This window comes from Dermochelys coriacea, chromosome 7 (assembly GCF_009764565.3).
Source record: "Dermochelys coriacea isolate rDerCor1 chromosome 7, rDerCor1.pri.v4, whole genome shotgun sequence".
Taxonomy (NCBI): Eukaryota; Metazoa; Chordata; order Testudines; family Dermochelyidae; genus Dermochelys; species Dermochelys coriacea.
In genome coordinates, this window is record NC_050074.1 from 124,998,313 (window position 1) to 125,012,905 (window position 14,593).

A 14,593-nucleotide genomic window follows, 5' to 3' on the forward strand; every position below is an offset into this window, starting at 1 on the left:
GGGAGGAGCAGCTGGGCAGCAGTGCCCAGGGGACTCAGGGCAAGGGCAGGGCACGGCAGGGTGAGGAGCCACGTTGGCGAGTGGGAGAAGGGCCTGGCCCAGGAGCGAGCTGCGACTTTACCTTCTGACACGACTCGATGAACTCCTCGATTGTGACCACCCCGTCCTTATTCCGGTCCATCTTCTGCAAAGACACAGCGTCACGGAGCCAGCAGCAGGTCCAGAGACAGGCAGAGAGGCTGCATGTGCCCAACAGGGGACAGCCCCCCACTCTGATCCCTACCAGGGGAGAGCACCCCCCCACTCTGATCCCTGCTGGGGGGACAGCATTCTCCACTCTGATCCCTGCCCAAAGGGGGACAGCACCCCCACTCTGATCCCTGCTGGGGGGACAGCATCCTCCACTCTGATCCCTGGCCGAAATGGGACAGCGCCCACTGTGATCCCCACCTGAGGAGGAACAACACCCCCCACTCTGATCCCTGCCAGGAGGACAGCATCCCTCACTCTGATCCCCACCCAAGGGGGACAGCCACCCCACTCTGATTCCTCCCAGGAGGACAGTGCCCGCCACTCTGATCCCCACCCAAGGGGGACAGCCCCCCCACTCTGATCCCTGCCAGAAGGACAGCATCCCCCGACTCTGATTCCTGCCAGGAGGACAGCGCCCCCCCACTCTGATCCCCACCCAAAGAGGACAGCCCCCCCCACTCTGATCCCTGCCAGGAGGACAGCGCCCCCCCACTCTGATCCCCACCCAAAGAGGACAGCCCCCCCACTCTGATCCCTGCCAGGAGGACAGCATCCCTCACTCTGATCCCACAGGGGATCCCTCCTGTGTGGGCTGCGTTTGGACAAGGAGGAGGCAACATCCCCAGCAGCCTGAGCAGCATCTGCCCAGGATGGGGCTCTCCATGGGTCTGAGAGAGCCCAGGGTGCCCCCCAGCTCTAAACCCCAAAGCCCCATCCTGGGCAGATCAAGGTGAGCACAGGGTCAATCACGGGGGCGGGGGCAGGTCCGTGGGTAACAAAACCCAGGGATACTCCAAGATCCTCATTAATTCCCACAGGAAATGAGACGGGAGCTCAAAGCTCCCACTACAGAGCGCCAGCCTGTGGCAGGAGGGGTTTTGGTGGGGAGCCTGCCAGGGGGCAGCTCACCCCACAGGGAGGAGCCTGGCACCTCCCTCAGCATGGAGACAGGACACTGGGCTGGATGGAGCCTGGGTCTGACCTGGGCCTATGATCCCCTGGAGCTTTCCCCCTTTGGGGGTGTGTGGACAGGGGAGGGGTACATCCTGGGGCTTCCCCCCCACATCTGTCTATGCTACTCTGAGCAACCTCTCCTTTGCCCTCCCGTCCCCAGCCCCCTGGGCCCTGCCCTGGTCACTGACTCCTCTCCCTGCTCCCAGAGGGACGCCCGGGCCAGCTCCACATGTCTCACCTGGAAAAAATTCTCCACGTGCTCCCGGGGGGCCTCCTCCCGCATGGCCGGGTACGTGTATTTTCCCATCATGTCATAGATGGACTTCATGATGTCCAGCATTTCCTGGAGGGAGGGGCCCAGAACTGAACAATTAGCAGCACTCGCCCCACAGAAAGGCCCCCATGCCCTTCTGCGGGAGGCACCTGGGCCCTCCCACCTCACCCATCAGCAGGGGACACTCTGGGCAGCTTCTGGTGCCAGCCAAGGGAGACAGAGACACCTGCACCAGAAGGGGGCCAATCAAGTGACATGGCAGGATTGCAACCCCCTCCCCTGCCAGGGAAAGACATGAGGAGCTGGGGGGGGGCAGGCTGGAAACTGATTATTGCCCCCCACAACTCTGCAGATGCCGCTCAATCCCGACCTGCAGCCCCCTGCTATCCCAGCTTGGGCTCCCCCCATAGCTCTCTGGATACCCTTCAATCCCGACCCACAACCTCCTGCTATCCTAGCCCTGGGCTCCTGCTACCTCTGCTGAAGCCCCTCAGTCCTGCCCCCTCTGCCCTAGATCTCCTGAGATGAAGTGGCCCAGCAGTGTCAGTGTTTCCCAGTCCCCCCCCGGCTCACATCTCTCCCACACCCACCTCTTTGGTGATGCAGCCATCTTTATTCAGGTCATAGAGGTTGAAAGCCCAGCTGAGCCGGTCGTCTATGGTGCCTCGGAGAATCACGGACAAACCGGCCACAAAGTCCTGTGGAGGAATCTGGGGTTACAAGGACAGACGCTCTCTCAAGACCCTGGGCCGTCAGGGTACAGAGCATAAAAAGGGCCAGACAGGCTCAGACCGGCAGCCCACCTAGCTCAGTGTCCTGTCTTGGACAGCGGCCGGTGTCAGATGGTTCAGAGGGAGTGATCTGAACAGGGCATTTTCAGGTGATCCATCTGTGACCCTGAGAACACCCCAATGCCAGCTGGCATGCTGAGGTCATGATAGGTACCCAAAAGGTGGTAATGTAACACTGAAAAAGTAACACTGATCATTAATATTCTTGCGTGATGTATGTACGGTGACCCCACAAAGGACTTCCTAGCTCTGTTCTGCAAATATGTTCTCGAGATGTACCTGGCGTGCAGCGCCGAAACCACACCTGCTGGGATTCTCTTTTCCAATTGCATTACTTTGCACTTCTCAACACGGAATTTCAGCTGCCCTTTTGTCACCCAGTCTCCCAGGTTTGTGAGATCCCCTTGTAACTCTTCGCAGTCTGCTTTGGATTTAATTACCATGAGTAATTTTGCATAGTCTGCAAATTTTGCCACCTCCCTATTTACCCCTCTTCCCAGATCATTTATGAATATGTTGAATAGGACAGGGCCCAGGACAGATCCCACTAGTTACCTCTCGCCAGTCTGAAAACTGACCCTTTGATCTCATTAAACTGGGTGACTGGGCAACAAAATGACAGATGAAATGCAAAGCAATGCCCATTGGAAAACATGATCCCAACTATACATATAAAATGATCAGGGTCTAAATTAGCTGTTACCACTCAAGAAAGATCTTGGAGTCCTTGTGGGTAGTTCTCTGAAAACATCCACTCAATATGCAGCGGCCGCCAAAAAAGTGACCAGAATGCTGGTAATCATTAGGAAGGGGATAGATAGTAAGACAGAAAATATCATATTGCCTCTATAACAGGGGTCGGCAGCCTTTCAGAAGTGGTGTGCCAAGTCTTCATCTATTCACTGTAATTTAAGGTTTCGTGTGCCAGTGATACATTTTAACGTTTTTTAGAAGGTCTCTCTCTAGATGTCTATATATTATGTAACTAAACTATTGTCGTATGTAAACAAGATTTTCAAAATGTTTAAGAAACTTCATTTCAAATTAAATTAAAATGCTGATCTTAAGCCGCCGGGCCACTCAGCCCGCTGCCGGGCGGCCGGGACCCCAGACCGGCAGTGGGCTGAGTGGGGCCGGCGGCCGGGACCCCAGACTGGCAGTGGGCTGAGTGGGGCCGGCGGCCGGGACCCCAGACTGGCAGTGGGCTGAGTGGGGCCGGCGGCCGGGACCCCAGACTGGCAGTGGGCTGAGTGGGGCCTGCGGCCGGGACCCTGGCTGGCAAGGGGCTGGCAGCCAGAACCCCAGACTGGCAGCGGGCTGAGTGGGGCCAGCGGCCAAGACCCCAGACCGGCAGTGGGCTGAGTGGGGCCGGCGGCTGGGACCCCAGACTGGCAGTGGGCTGAGTGGGGCCGGCGGCCGGGACCCCAGACTGGCAGTGGGCTGAGTGGGGCCTGCGGCCGGGACCCTGGCTGGCAAGGGGCTGGCAGCCAGAACCCCAGACTGGCAGCGGGCTGAGTGGGGCCAGCGGCCAAGACCCCAGACCGGCAGTGGGCTGAGTGGCCCACTGCCGGTCTGGGGTTCCGACTGCTGGCTCCTGCCAGCCAGGGTCCTGGCTGCCGGCCCCGCTTAGCCGGCTGCCGGTCTGGGATCCCAGCCCTGTCCACACAGAGCAGGTACCTACCTTCTCCCTGGTTCTAGCCATTCCCTTCCTCTCTCTGCAGTGAGCTGAGGGTGGGAGTGCGCTGAGCACAGCGCTGGGGGTGAAGGAGCAGACTGGGGGTTGGGGTGCAGGGTCTGGCCAGGAGCTAGAATGAGGGAGGGGGCTCAGGGTTGGGTCAGGAGGTTTGGGTGTGGAGCGCTTACCTGGGCAGCTCCCATTTGGTACGAGGGGTGCAGATGGGAATGTGTGTGTGGGGGTGTGTGTGTGCAGGAGCTCCCGTTTGGTGCTCAAGGTGGGGGTGGGGATGTGGGGGGTGCAAGAGTCAGAGCATGGAGTGGGGGGGGGGCTGGGTATGTGTGGGGGATGCAGAAGTCAGGGCATGGGGCTGGGGGTGTGTGAGGAAGGTGCAGGAGTCAGGGCTGGGGGTGTGTGAGCGGGTGCAGGGGCCAGGACAGAGGTCTGTGGGCGTTCAGGGGTCAGGGCAGAGGGCTGGGGGTGTATAGGAGGTGCAGCGGTCAGGGCAGATGGCTGGGGGTGTGGGGGGGTGCAGAGGTCAGGACAGAGGGCTGGGTGTGTGTGAGGGGGTGCAGGGGTCAGGGCAGAGGGCTGGGGGTGTGAGGGGGTGCAGGGTTCAGGACAGAGGGCTGGGGGTGTGACGGGGGTGCAGGGGTCAGGGCAGAGGGCTGGAGGTATAAGGGGGGGTGCAGGGGTCAGGGCAGAGGGCTGGGGGTGTGAGGGGGTACAGGGGTCAGGGCAGAGGGCTGGGGGTGTGAGGGGGTACAGGGGTCAGGGCAGAGGGCTGGGGGAGTGTGAGGGGGTGCAGGGGTCAGGGCAGAGGGCTGGGGGAGTGTGAGGGGGTACAGGGGTTAGGGCAGAGGGCTGGGGGAGTGTGAGGGGGTGCAGGGGTCAGGGCAGAGGGCTGGGGGTGTGAGGGGGGGTGCAGGGGTCAGGGCAGAGGGCCGGGGGTGTGGGCTGGGGTCACGGGGGGGCTCACAGCAGGGGGCCGGAGGGGCTATGCCGATTCCACCGCCTTCCCCAAGGTCCCCGGAGCAAAGAGCGCGAGCGCGCTGCGGCTCCGCTTTTCCCTCTCCCCCTCCCTGGCGAGGGCGGCCGCAGGGAGGGAGCAGAGGAGGGGCAGGAACCCTGCACGCTGGGGGAAGAGGCGGGGGAGGGGGAGCTCGCCTGCCCTGCAAGAAGAGAGCGGGGGGCGGGGGGCGGAGAAGAGCGAGCCGGGCCGGGCCGGGCAGGATTTTTAACGGCTCGCTGCTGCCTGCCGGGGTCCGGCCACACCTTGAATAGTGCCTGCAGATCTGATCACCCCATCTCAAAGATGATACACTGGAATTGGAAAAGGGTCAGAGAAGGGCAACAAGAACGAGAGGGGGATGGACCGGCTGCCGTATGAGGAGACATTAATAAAACTGGGACTGTTCAGATTAGACTAGAGATGACTCCGGGGGGAGATGACAGAGGTCTATACAATCGTGACTGATGTGGAGGAAGCGAATAGGGAAGTTTTATTTACTCCTTCTCATAACACATGAACCAGGAATCTGCCAATGAAATTAATAGGCAGCAGGTTTAAAATAAACCAAAGGAAATATTTCTTCCCACAATGCACAGTCAACCTGTGGAACTCCTTGCCAGGGGATGCTGTGAATGACAAAAGTATAACTGTGTTCAGAAAAGAACTAGATCAGTTCCTGTAGGACAGGTCCAGCAATGGCTAGTAGCCAGGATGGTCAGGGATGCAACCCCCTGATCTGGGCGTCCCTAGCCTCTGTCTGCCAGAAGCTGGGAGGGAACGACAGGGGATGGATCACTCGCTAATTGCCCTGTTCTGTTAGTTCCCTCTGAAGAACCGGGCACTGGACAGTCGGAAGACAGGACACTGGCTAGATGGATCATTGTTCTGACCCGATCGGGCCTTTCTTCAGTTTGTTCTGATGATCAGCACAAATGGGCAGTGAAACCACGGCGCTCCAGTCACAGCCGCGTTGCTTGCGTCTCCCTCGTGGCTGCTAACAGAGATTGCACCTTCTGGGAGAGCACAACCTGCGTATCTCCAAGGGTGCAATCCCCCCCACGAGAGGGTCAGGGCGAGGTCTAGGGATCTCACAGCCTGATGGACTGATCCTCTTCCTTGTGGAAAACACAACTCGTTATTGATCACCCCATGGCCCCCAGGCCTCTCTGAGTCATGGGGTCCCCAGGGGCCTCTGACAGGCAAACTCCAGAACCCCGTCCCTGAGCCCCCAGCACAGCTCAGCGTTACTCATCATCACCCGGCCTGAGCTTGGACTGTCATCTGGGTCATGCAGGATTGCTTGGGGCTTGACACCACAACAACCAGGCTGTCAACAGAGAAGCCCAGGAGAGCCACAGGGTGTGGCTGGGTCTGGCAGCCCCAATAACAGAGCTGCGTTACCCAGCACGGCCATCCCCAAGAGATCAAAAATCAGGAGTCGGGTGGGAAAAAAATCACGAGATCAGCTTTAAATTCTGGGGTTCTGGTTCTTTGCTTTCTGATGTCTACGGGCCTTTAAGGGTCCAATTTGCAGGCTTTTCTCCCCACCAGGAGGGCTAGCAACTTGCTATTTTAAAGACAGACACTGAGATTCTCACATCATCACCTTACTCCAGGAGCTGGGGCTTTAACACCAACTAGTGCAAGACTCGCAATCACTCGCGAGAGTTGATGACACTCCTTCCGCCCGAGTCCCGACAGCGTCAGACTCAAAGGCTCTAGCCCCCGTCCCTGGGCCCTGGCCCAACCAGGTAGGTGCGGAGGCTCACCTCGAAGCTGATAGAGCCGTCACGGTCGGTGTCGAATGCATTGAAGAGGAAAGCAGCATACATGCCAGAATCTGCGGGAGAGAGTCAAACAGGGACAGGACTTACTGACTTCAACCCGCTGTATGAATGACTTGATGTTAAGCAAGGAACAGAGCCAGCTTTCGGATGCAGACCTGGGGAACTCACTGCCACAGGAATCCAGACAACCTCAGTCCTGCACCTGGCTAATTTGTTCGTAGTCATTCTAAGCGACATGAAGGGTGATCCACTCCCATGCTCCAGGGCATCAGCTCATGGCGGCAGGGTCATGAAGGAGTCTCCGCCCCTCCCAGACACCCAGCATGGAACAACATGGTGGATTTCTTTTCACCCTCCTCTGAAGCATCAAGCAGTGACTAGAGAGAGACACGGCGCCAGCCCAGGGAGACCCATGGCCTGAGCATGTGCACTATCACATTCCCTTGTAGAGTGCACCATGGACACAAGGAGGGTGCAGGTGGGGGTCAGTGCACAGCAACTGCCTTAGGGAGAGCGCTGAAGCTGCAGAAGTTGGCTCCAGGGATGCTGGAGAGTACACACCTGAGCTGCTCGAACACGCTTTGACCCTCTGAGCCCCAGCGGCTCATGTGAGCAAGCCCCCACCCCAGCCCTCTCCCCTCCCCAGGGCCTGACCCCCACAAAACCAGAGCTCCTCTTTGAGAACATGGGGCAGGAGCCACCGCGAATGGAAGTGCAACTGTGCCTGGCTTGGCTATTTGCATAGGCAGGTGCCTGATTTACACAGGCAATCACGGCAATTGCACGCGCAAACTAGATGCGCATTTTGCTTACACAAAGGCAGCCTTACATTCCTGGCCCTCTGGCCCCGAGTGTGGTGGTGTGGGAGCCACCTCTGGGGTGACCCCCCTCCCATGGGGACTGACCCGCCCTGAGCCCCGTTTTGCACCCCGGTAGGAGCTGGAATTGAGAGGGGTGCTCACCTCCCTGCGGGAAGAACTGGGAGTAGATCTGTTTGAAGTTCTCTTCGTTAACGAGGCCAGTCGGGCATTCCTGCCAAAGGGAAAATCACAGACAAGATCACCCCCCCCAACTGACAGGGCTGGAATGGTCTGAGTACAGGACTGGGAGCCAGGCTTGCCTGAGCTCTCCTGGGGAATCTATCCCTCCAGCCCCTTGGGCCGAACATGTCACTGCTCTGTGCCTCAGTTTCCCCATCGACTCCTGCTTTCCCCCTCTGGTTGTGCTCAGGACAGCAGGTCTCGAGGGGGGGACAGGCCCCATGGGGTTCTGGGTCCCACTGTGCGGAATACAGACACAGCAGAAGTCACAATCCCTGTCCCAAAGGATTCCCAGGCTAACTCCACCCTGAGCACCGACTCCACAGCTCCCATTGGCCGGGAACCGTGGACAATGGGAGCTGCAGGGGAGGTGCCTGCAGGCAGGGGAAGTGTGCAGAGCTGCCTGGCCGCCCCGAGTTTAGGAGCCGCAGGGATATGTCGCTGCTTCTGGGAGCCGCCTGAGGTAACCGCCACCTGGCCGGAGCCCGCACCCCATCCCACACCCTCTCCTGCACCCCAACCCCCAGCCCCCACCCGCACCCAAACTCCCTCCCAGAGCCCGCACCCCCTCTTGCACCCCAACCCGCTGCCCTGAGCCCCCACCTGCACCCAAACTCCCTCCCAGAGCCCCCACCCCCTCCCAAACCCCAAACCCCTGCCCTGAGCCCCCTCCTGCACCCCAACCCCCTGCCTAGGGTTGCCAATGCTCCCGGTTTCCCTGGGAGTCTCCTGGAATGGGGCTCTATCTCCCAGAGGCTACCGGCACCAATCCGGGAGATCTGAGCCTGCTAAGAGTCCAGCGGGGCCACGGCAGGCTCCCTGCCTGCCCTGGCCTCGCGCTGCTCCAGGAAGCGGCCAGCACGTCTCTGCGGCCTGAGGCCAGAGGGGCTGGGGGCCTCCGCGTGCTGTCCTTGCCTGCAAGCACCGGCCCCGCAGTTCCCATTGGCTGCGGAGTGAGTGAGGGTGGGGGAGAGCGAGCGATGGAGGGGGGGGGATGGAGTGAGCAGGGGCACAGCCTAGGAAAAGGGGCAGGGCGGGGGCAGGCGTTTTGGTGTTTGGGTTTGTGCAATTAGACATTTGGCAACCCTAGGACGGCGGGGGGGCACTAGGGACAGAGGCAGGTGCCCCCCCCCCACACCAGCCCTGCACCTGGCCCAGGGACTCACGTTCTTGAAGCCCCGGTACAGGACCTGCAGCTCCTTGCGGCTGAACTTGGTCTGTTCCTGCAGCTGTTCCAGCCCCTCGGGGCGATGGCAGACGGTGGAGAGCTCGAACTCGTCCTCCACGCTGTCTGCAAGGGGGAGAGCAGCTCAGAGCCTCGGGGCCGGCTGCCCCGCCCGAGCCCACCCCCACGGCGCCGGCTGCCCCGCCCGAGCCCACCCCCACGGCGCCGGCTGCCCCTGCCCAAGCCCCCACAGCGCCGGCTGCCCCGCCCGAGCCCTCCCCCACGGCGCCGGCTGCCCCCACCCGAGCCCTCCCCCACAGCACCGGCTGCCCCTGCCCGAGCCCCCACAGCACCGGCTGCCCCCACCCGAGTCCTCCCCAACGGCACCAGCTGCCCTGCAAGGGGGAGAGCAGCTCAGAGCCTCGGCGCCAGCTACCCCCACCCGAGACCCCACAGCACCGGCTGCCCCACCCGAACCCCCACGGTGCCGGCTGCCCTGCCCGAGCCCTCCCCCACAGCACTAGCTGCCCCCGCCTGAGCCCCCATGGCGCCGGCTGCCCCACCCGAGCCCTCCCCCACGGCGCTGGCTGCCCCCACCCGAGCCCTCCCCCACAGCACCGGCTGCCCCCACCCGAGCCCTCCCCCACAGCACCGGCTGCCCCGCCCAAGCCCCCACCGCGCCGGCTGCCCCCACCCGAGCCCTCCCCCACGGCGCCGGCTGCCCCCACCCGAGTCCTCCCCCACTGCACCGGCTGCCCCGCCCAAGCCCCCATGGCGCCGGCTGCCCCCACCCGAGCCCTCCGCCATGGCGCCGGCTGCCCCTTCCTGAGCATCCACGGCGCCAGCTGCCCCCGCCCGAGCCCCATGGCACTGGCTGCCCCTGCCCGAGCCTCCACAGCCCATGCTGCCCCCTTGCGAGCCCCCACAGCACCGGCTGCCCCCACCCGAGCCCCCTCAGGGCCGGCTGCCCACTCCCGAACCCCCACGGTGCCGTCTGCCCCCTCCAGAGCTCTCCTCCACGGCTCTGGCTGCCCCCTCCCGAGTCCCCTCGGGGCTGGCTGCCCCCTCTCGAGTCCCCAAGGCCATGGCTGCCCCCGCCCGAGACCCCTCGGGGCTGGCTGCCCCCATCTGAGCCCTCCCCCACGGCGCCGGCCGCCCCAACCCGAACCCCCACGGCTCTGGCTGCACCCTCCTGAGCCCCCTCAGGGACAGCTGCCCTCTCCCGAACCCTTCCCCACGGCGCCGGCTGACCTGCCCGAGCCCCCACGGTGCCGGCTGCCCCCACCCAAGCCCCCTCAGGGCTGGCTGCCCCCTCCCAAGCCCCCACGGAGCCGGCTGCTCCTTCCTGAGCCCTCGCCCACGGTGCCAGCTGACCCCGCCTTAGCCCTCACGGCTCTGTCTGCCCCTGCCCGAGCCCTCCCCCATGGCACTGGCTGCCCCCTTGCGAGCCCCCACGGCACCAGCTGCCCCTGCCTTAGCTCCCATGGCACTGGCTGCCCCCTCGCAAGCCCAGACGTGGCGCTGGCTGCCCCCGTCCGAGCCCCCTCAGGGCTGGCTGCCCCCTCCCAACCCCTTCCCCACGGCTCTGGCTGCCCCCTCCCGAGCCCCCTCGGGGCCAGCTGCCCCCTCCCGAGCCCTCAAAGCACCAGCTGCCCCTGCCCGAGCCCTCCCCCATGGCGCCGGCTGCCCCTGCCCGAGCCCCCACGGCACCGGCTGCCCCCACCTGAGCCCTCCCCCATGGCACCGGCTGCCCCTGCCTGAGCCCTCCTCCATGGTGCCAGCTGCCCACACCTGAACCCCCACAGCACCAGCTGCCCCTGCCCGAGCCCTCCCCGATGTCGCTGGCTGCCCCCACCCAAGCCCCCACGGCACTGGCTGCTCCTGCCCGAGCCCCCACGGTGCCGGCTGCCCCCACCCAAGCCCCCTCAGGGCTGGCTGCCCCCTCCCAAGCCCCCACGGAGCCGGCTGCTCCTTCCTGAGCCCTCCCCCACGGTGCCAGCTGACCCCGCCTTAGCCCTCACGGCTCTGGCTGCCCCTGCCCGAGCCCTCCCCCATGGCACTGGCTGCCCCCTTGCGAGCCCCCACGGCGCCAGCTGCCCCTGCCTTAGCTCCCATGGCACTGGCTGCCCCCTCGCAAGCCCAGACGTGGCGCTGGCTGCCCCCGTCCGAGCCCCCTCAGGGCTGGCTGCCCCCTCCCAACCCCTTCCCCACGGCTCTGGCTGCCCCCTCCCGAGCCCCCTCGGGGCCAGCTGCCCCCTCCCGAGCCCTCAAAGCACCAGCTGCCCCTGCCCGAGCCCTCCCCCATGGCGCCGGCTGCCCCTGCCCGAGCCCCCACGGCACCGGCTGCCCCCACCTGAGCCCTCCCCCATGGTGCCGGCTGCCCCTGCCTGAGCCCCCACGGCACCGGCTGCCCCCACCTGAGCCCTCCCCCATGGCACCGGCTACCCCTGCCTGAGCCCTCCTCCATGGTGCCAGCTGCCCCCACCTGAACCCCCACAGCACCAGCTGCCCCTGCCCGAGCCCTCCCCGATGTCGCTGGCTGCCCCCACCCAAGCCCCCACGGCACTGGCTGCTCCTGCCCGAGCCCTCCCCCAGGGTGCCGGCTGCCCCTGCCCAAGCCCCCACAGCACCGGCTGTCCCCGTCCGAGCCCTCCCCCATGGCACCGGCTGCCCCCGCCCGAGCCCCCACGGCACCGTCTGACCCCTTGCGAGCCCCCACGGCACCAGCTACCCCCTTGCGAGCCCTCCCCCACGGCACCGGCTACCCCCTCCCAAGCCCTCCGCCACGGCACCGGCTGCCTGCACCCAAGCCCTCCCTCATGGCGCTGTCTGCTCCCTCCTGAACCCCCCCCTTGGCGCCGTCTTCCCCCGCCCATGTCCCCTCGGGCCTGAGCCCTCCCCCATGGCGCCAGCCGGAAGCACTCGCTGAGTTCCACCCCAGCCCCCTGCTTTCCCTTGGGGGTCCCTCTGGTCACTGAACATCATCAGCAGGGTTCGATCCCATCCATTTCCACCATCCGTGTGACCAGCTGGCCGGGCACTTAATGAGTTGGGGAGCGGGGACTCAAAGCAGGCCCCCGGGACTCTGGAGATGGGGGTCTGGTGCCCAGTGCAGCTCTGCCTGTCCCCTCCCCGTCTGTGTGGTGCGCTCCCCTCCTGTAGGCACAGAGGAGCGAAGAGTCCCGTGGAGGGCGGGTGCTGACAGCCGGGCACGCCAGGGTTCCCAGTGGGCACCCACCGATCTCTCCTGACCCTTTCCGCGGGAGGGTGGATTCAGATTGGAACATCGATGCCCAGTTTGGATGGTGCCGAGGAGAGTCCCCCTGGCGACTGGCACCGGCTCCCCTGGCCCGGCTGATCTCACCGCGCACAGGATCAGCAGTTATGGCAGCCACCTGGGGCTCTGGATGGGCAGCCGGCCTCCTGGTCTGTTGTGATGGAAAGGGTCTGTCAGGCCAGCGCTTCACGGCGCCTGCCATGGGGCACCAGGACAGCAGCCTGGAGCCAGCCCGCTCAGAGCATGGCCAGGACCCCGCTCCCCGCAGATCTGGAAAGTCACTTGCTGGGCAGCGTCACTCCGCTGGTTTCAGCAGATTCCCTCCTGCTGGGGCCTGCAGAACACCGGGGAGCTGGCAGCTCGGCTCAGCTCAGGCTGGGTGTGGACAGGGTGGCGGGAGCAAGACTTGAACACAAATCCGGCTAGTAGCGCAGAGAACGGGCCAGGCCCCGGTGGGCTTGACTCAGGAGCGACACCACTGAGACCAGCGGCACAAGAGCAGCCAGGAGGATGGACGGGTCGAGGCGGAGGCAAGACTTACACGCTCCCACCTACGCCGGTTCCCTGGGGTGACTGCAGGTTTCCTGGGGCTTTGGCCAGTGCGGCCGGTAAGCCCCCAGGTTTGCACCAGTGCACAGCGGCTTGGCGCTGAGCATGCCTCTGGGTGCCCAGCTGCCTGCAAGATGCTGCTCCCTCGGCCCATGCTGCCTGGGCCAATACATCACCCTCGCCCTGTACCCCCCAGTCCGTCCCCTGGGCCTGGGGCAGAATCGCCCGTGCCATATCCCCACGTCCCAGCTGCATGAGGGGGTGATGGTGCCCCTTGTCCTGGGGAGAGCATCCCCCCGGGGCCACACACACACAAAGGGAAGAAGCGGCACTTGCTTTCGCTGACTGAGGGGATGGATTGGGGCCCGCAGCAGGGCAGCAGTTTGAGGAGTCGCTGCTTCAGGGCTTTTTTGGTTTGGCCGGGCGGGTTGCCTAGAAAAAACAAGAGTCACCAAGCAGAAGAGTTAACAAAGCAGCAACTCGTCCCCTGCCCCACCCCCAGCAACGAACCAGAGGTAAGACCCAGCCATGCCGGACACGGGCGCTGCAGGCAGGGAGAGACGCATGCAGCCTGCGAGGCATAGGGCAGCAGGACCCAGCTCTGCCCCTGGCTCCCCGCAAGCCCTGTGGGAATAGGAACAAACCCTTCGCCTGCCCATAGCTTCACCCATATTCAGCCAGGCCAGCTTTAGCTTGGAGGGTGGGGAACCACTGGGTGGCTATTGGGCTGCAGGGCATGAGGGATTTTGGGGTGCCCACAGGCAGATCTCCCCTTAGCCCAGGTGCTCCCCCTTTCCTGCTGCCAGAAGGAGGGGGTCCCGGCTTTGCTGTTGGGGAGAGGAGAGGCTGTTCCCGCTCTGGAGAGGGTGATAGGCTGGCTGGAATTCTCAGCCTTGCTTTGGACCCAGAAAGGCTGTTGGCGTCCAAGGTCGACCTGTTTGTGCATTGGTCACCGGGGGAGTTGGCGAGTTACGCAGGAGCGGGGAGAGGGTAGCGTCTGTGCGGGGTCTCGGCTCGGGCCATTCGGAGACGTAGCGCACGGACCATGATTGCCCACAGGTCAGCGGGGAGGTGCCACTGGCCAGGAGCTAAGGGGAGGGGGCTGAACCGCTGGCTTTTTTTTTTTTTTTTTTTTTTGCAGGGAGGGAATGAGCCATTGGCACAGCCTCACCAAGGGAGTGAGGGAATGGCCATCGCTGGGGGTCCTTAGGGTGAGATGGGCTGGGACTGAAGTAGCTGGGAGCGCCCCCCACAACCAGCTCTTGCCCCGCTCCCTACAGCACCCCCTGCTGGGAGAGGCTGGGGCTGGAATACCCAGGAGCTCCCCCACAGCCAGCGCTCCTGCCCCGCTCCCCACATATGAATTATAGGGGAGGCCAAGCTGGTGACATTCCCCAGGGACACTCCCGTAACTCCCTGTGGGCAACAAACATCTGAGCACACCACAGAATCGTCTGGGTCAACCAACAGCTCCAAGCTACTGGCCTAAGAGCCAGGGAGGAGAGCAGGACAGGGGCTCTGCCCTCAGGAGGGGGCCCTGGCCCCACTGAAATCAACGTCCATCAAGGACACTGGGGTTAGGACTTCACGCCCTGACGGCAGCTTGGCCCATGGGTGGGATTAGACCCCTAATGCCAGGGCTTCTGGGTCACAAGCGATTGCCAGCTGTGGGCTCAGGAGGGACCTCTCCCAGGGCACATGGCAGGAGCTTGGGGCTTGCCCCAGGATCCCCAGGGAGGTGCGGGAGCTGCAGGGGGTGGTCAGGGACGGCTAAGATCCCAGGAGATCAGTGCACTGAGGAACTGACTGTATCCGAG

At 63.8% G+C, this 14,593-nt stretch overlaps 1 protein-coding gene across 2 annotated transcripts in view; it reads right to left on the reverse strand.

Annotated features, from left to right (window-relative positions):
• KCNIP2 (potassium voltage-gated channel interacting protein 2) overlaps positions 1-14,593 on the reverse strand; it is a 140,832-nt gene that overhangs the window by 3,813 nt on the left and 122,426 nt on the right. Inside the window, exons 2-8 of one of the 2 annotated variants that reach the window (XM_038411786.2) lie at positions 13,113-13,208; positions 8,952-9,076; positions 7,708-7,777; positions 6,728-6,798; positions 2,071-2,178; positions 1,445-1,549; positions 122-184 (exon numbers count right to left, since the gene is read on the reverse strand). In XM_038411786.2, coding sequence (XP_038267714.1) covers positions 122-184; positions 1,445-1,549; positions 2,071-2,178; positions 6,728-6,798; positions 7,708-7,777; positions 8,952-9,076; positions 13,113-13,208 — 638 coding nt within the window. The remainder of the gene's footprint in view (positions 1-121; positions 185-1,444; positions 1,550-2,070; positions 2,179-6,727; positions 6,799-7,707; positions 7,778-8,951; positions 9,077-13,112; positions 13,209-14,593) is intronic. The other variant, XM_038411787.2, reaches the window with a different exon arrangement.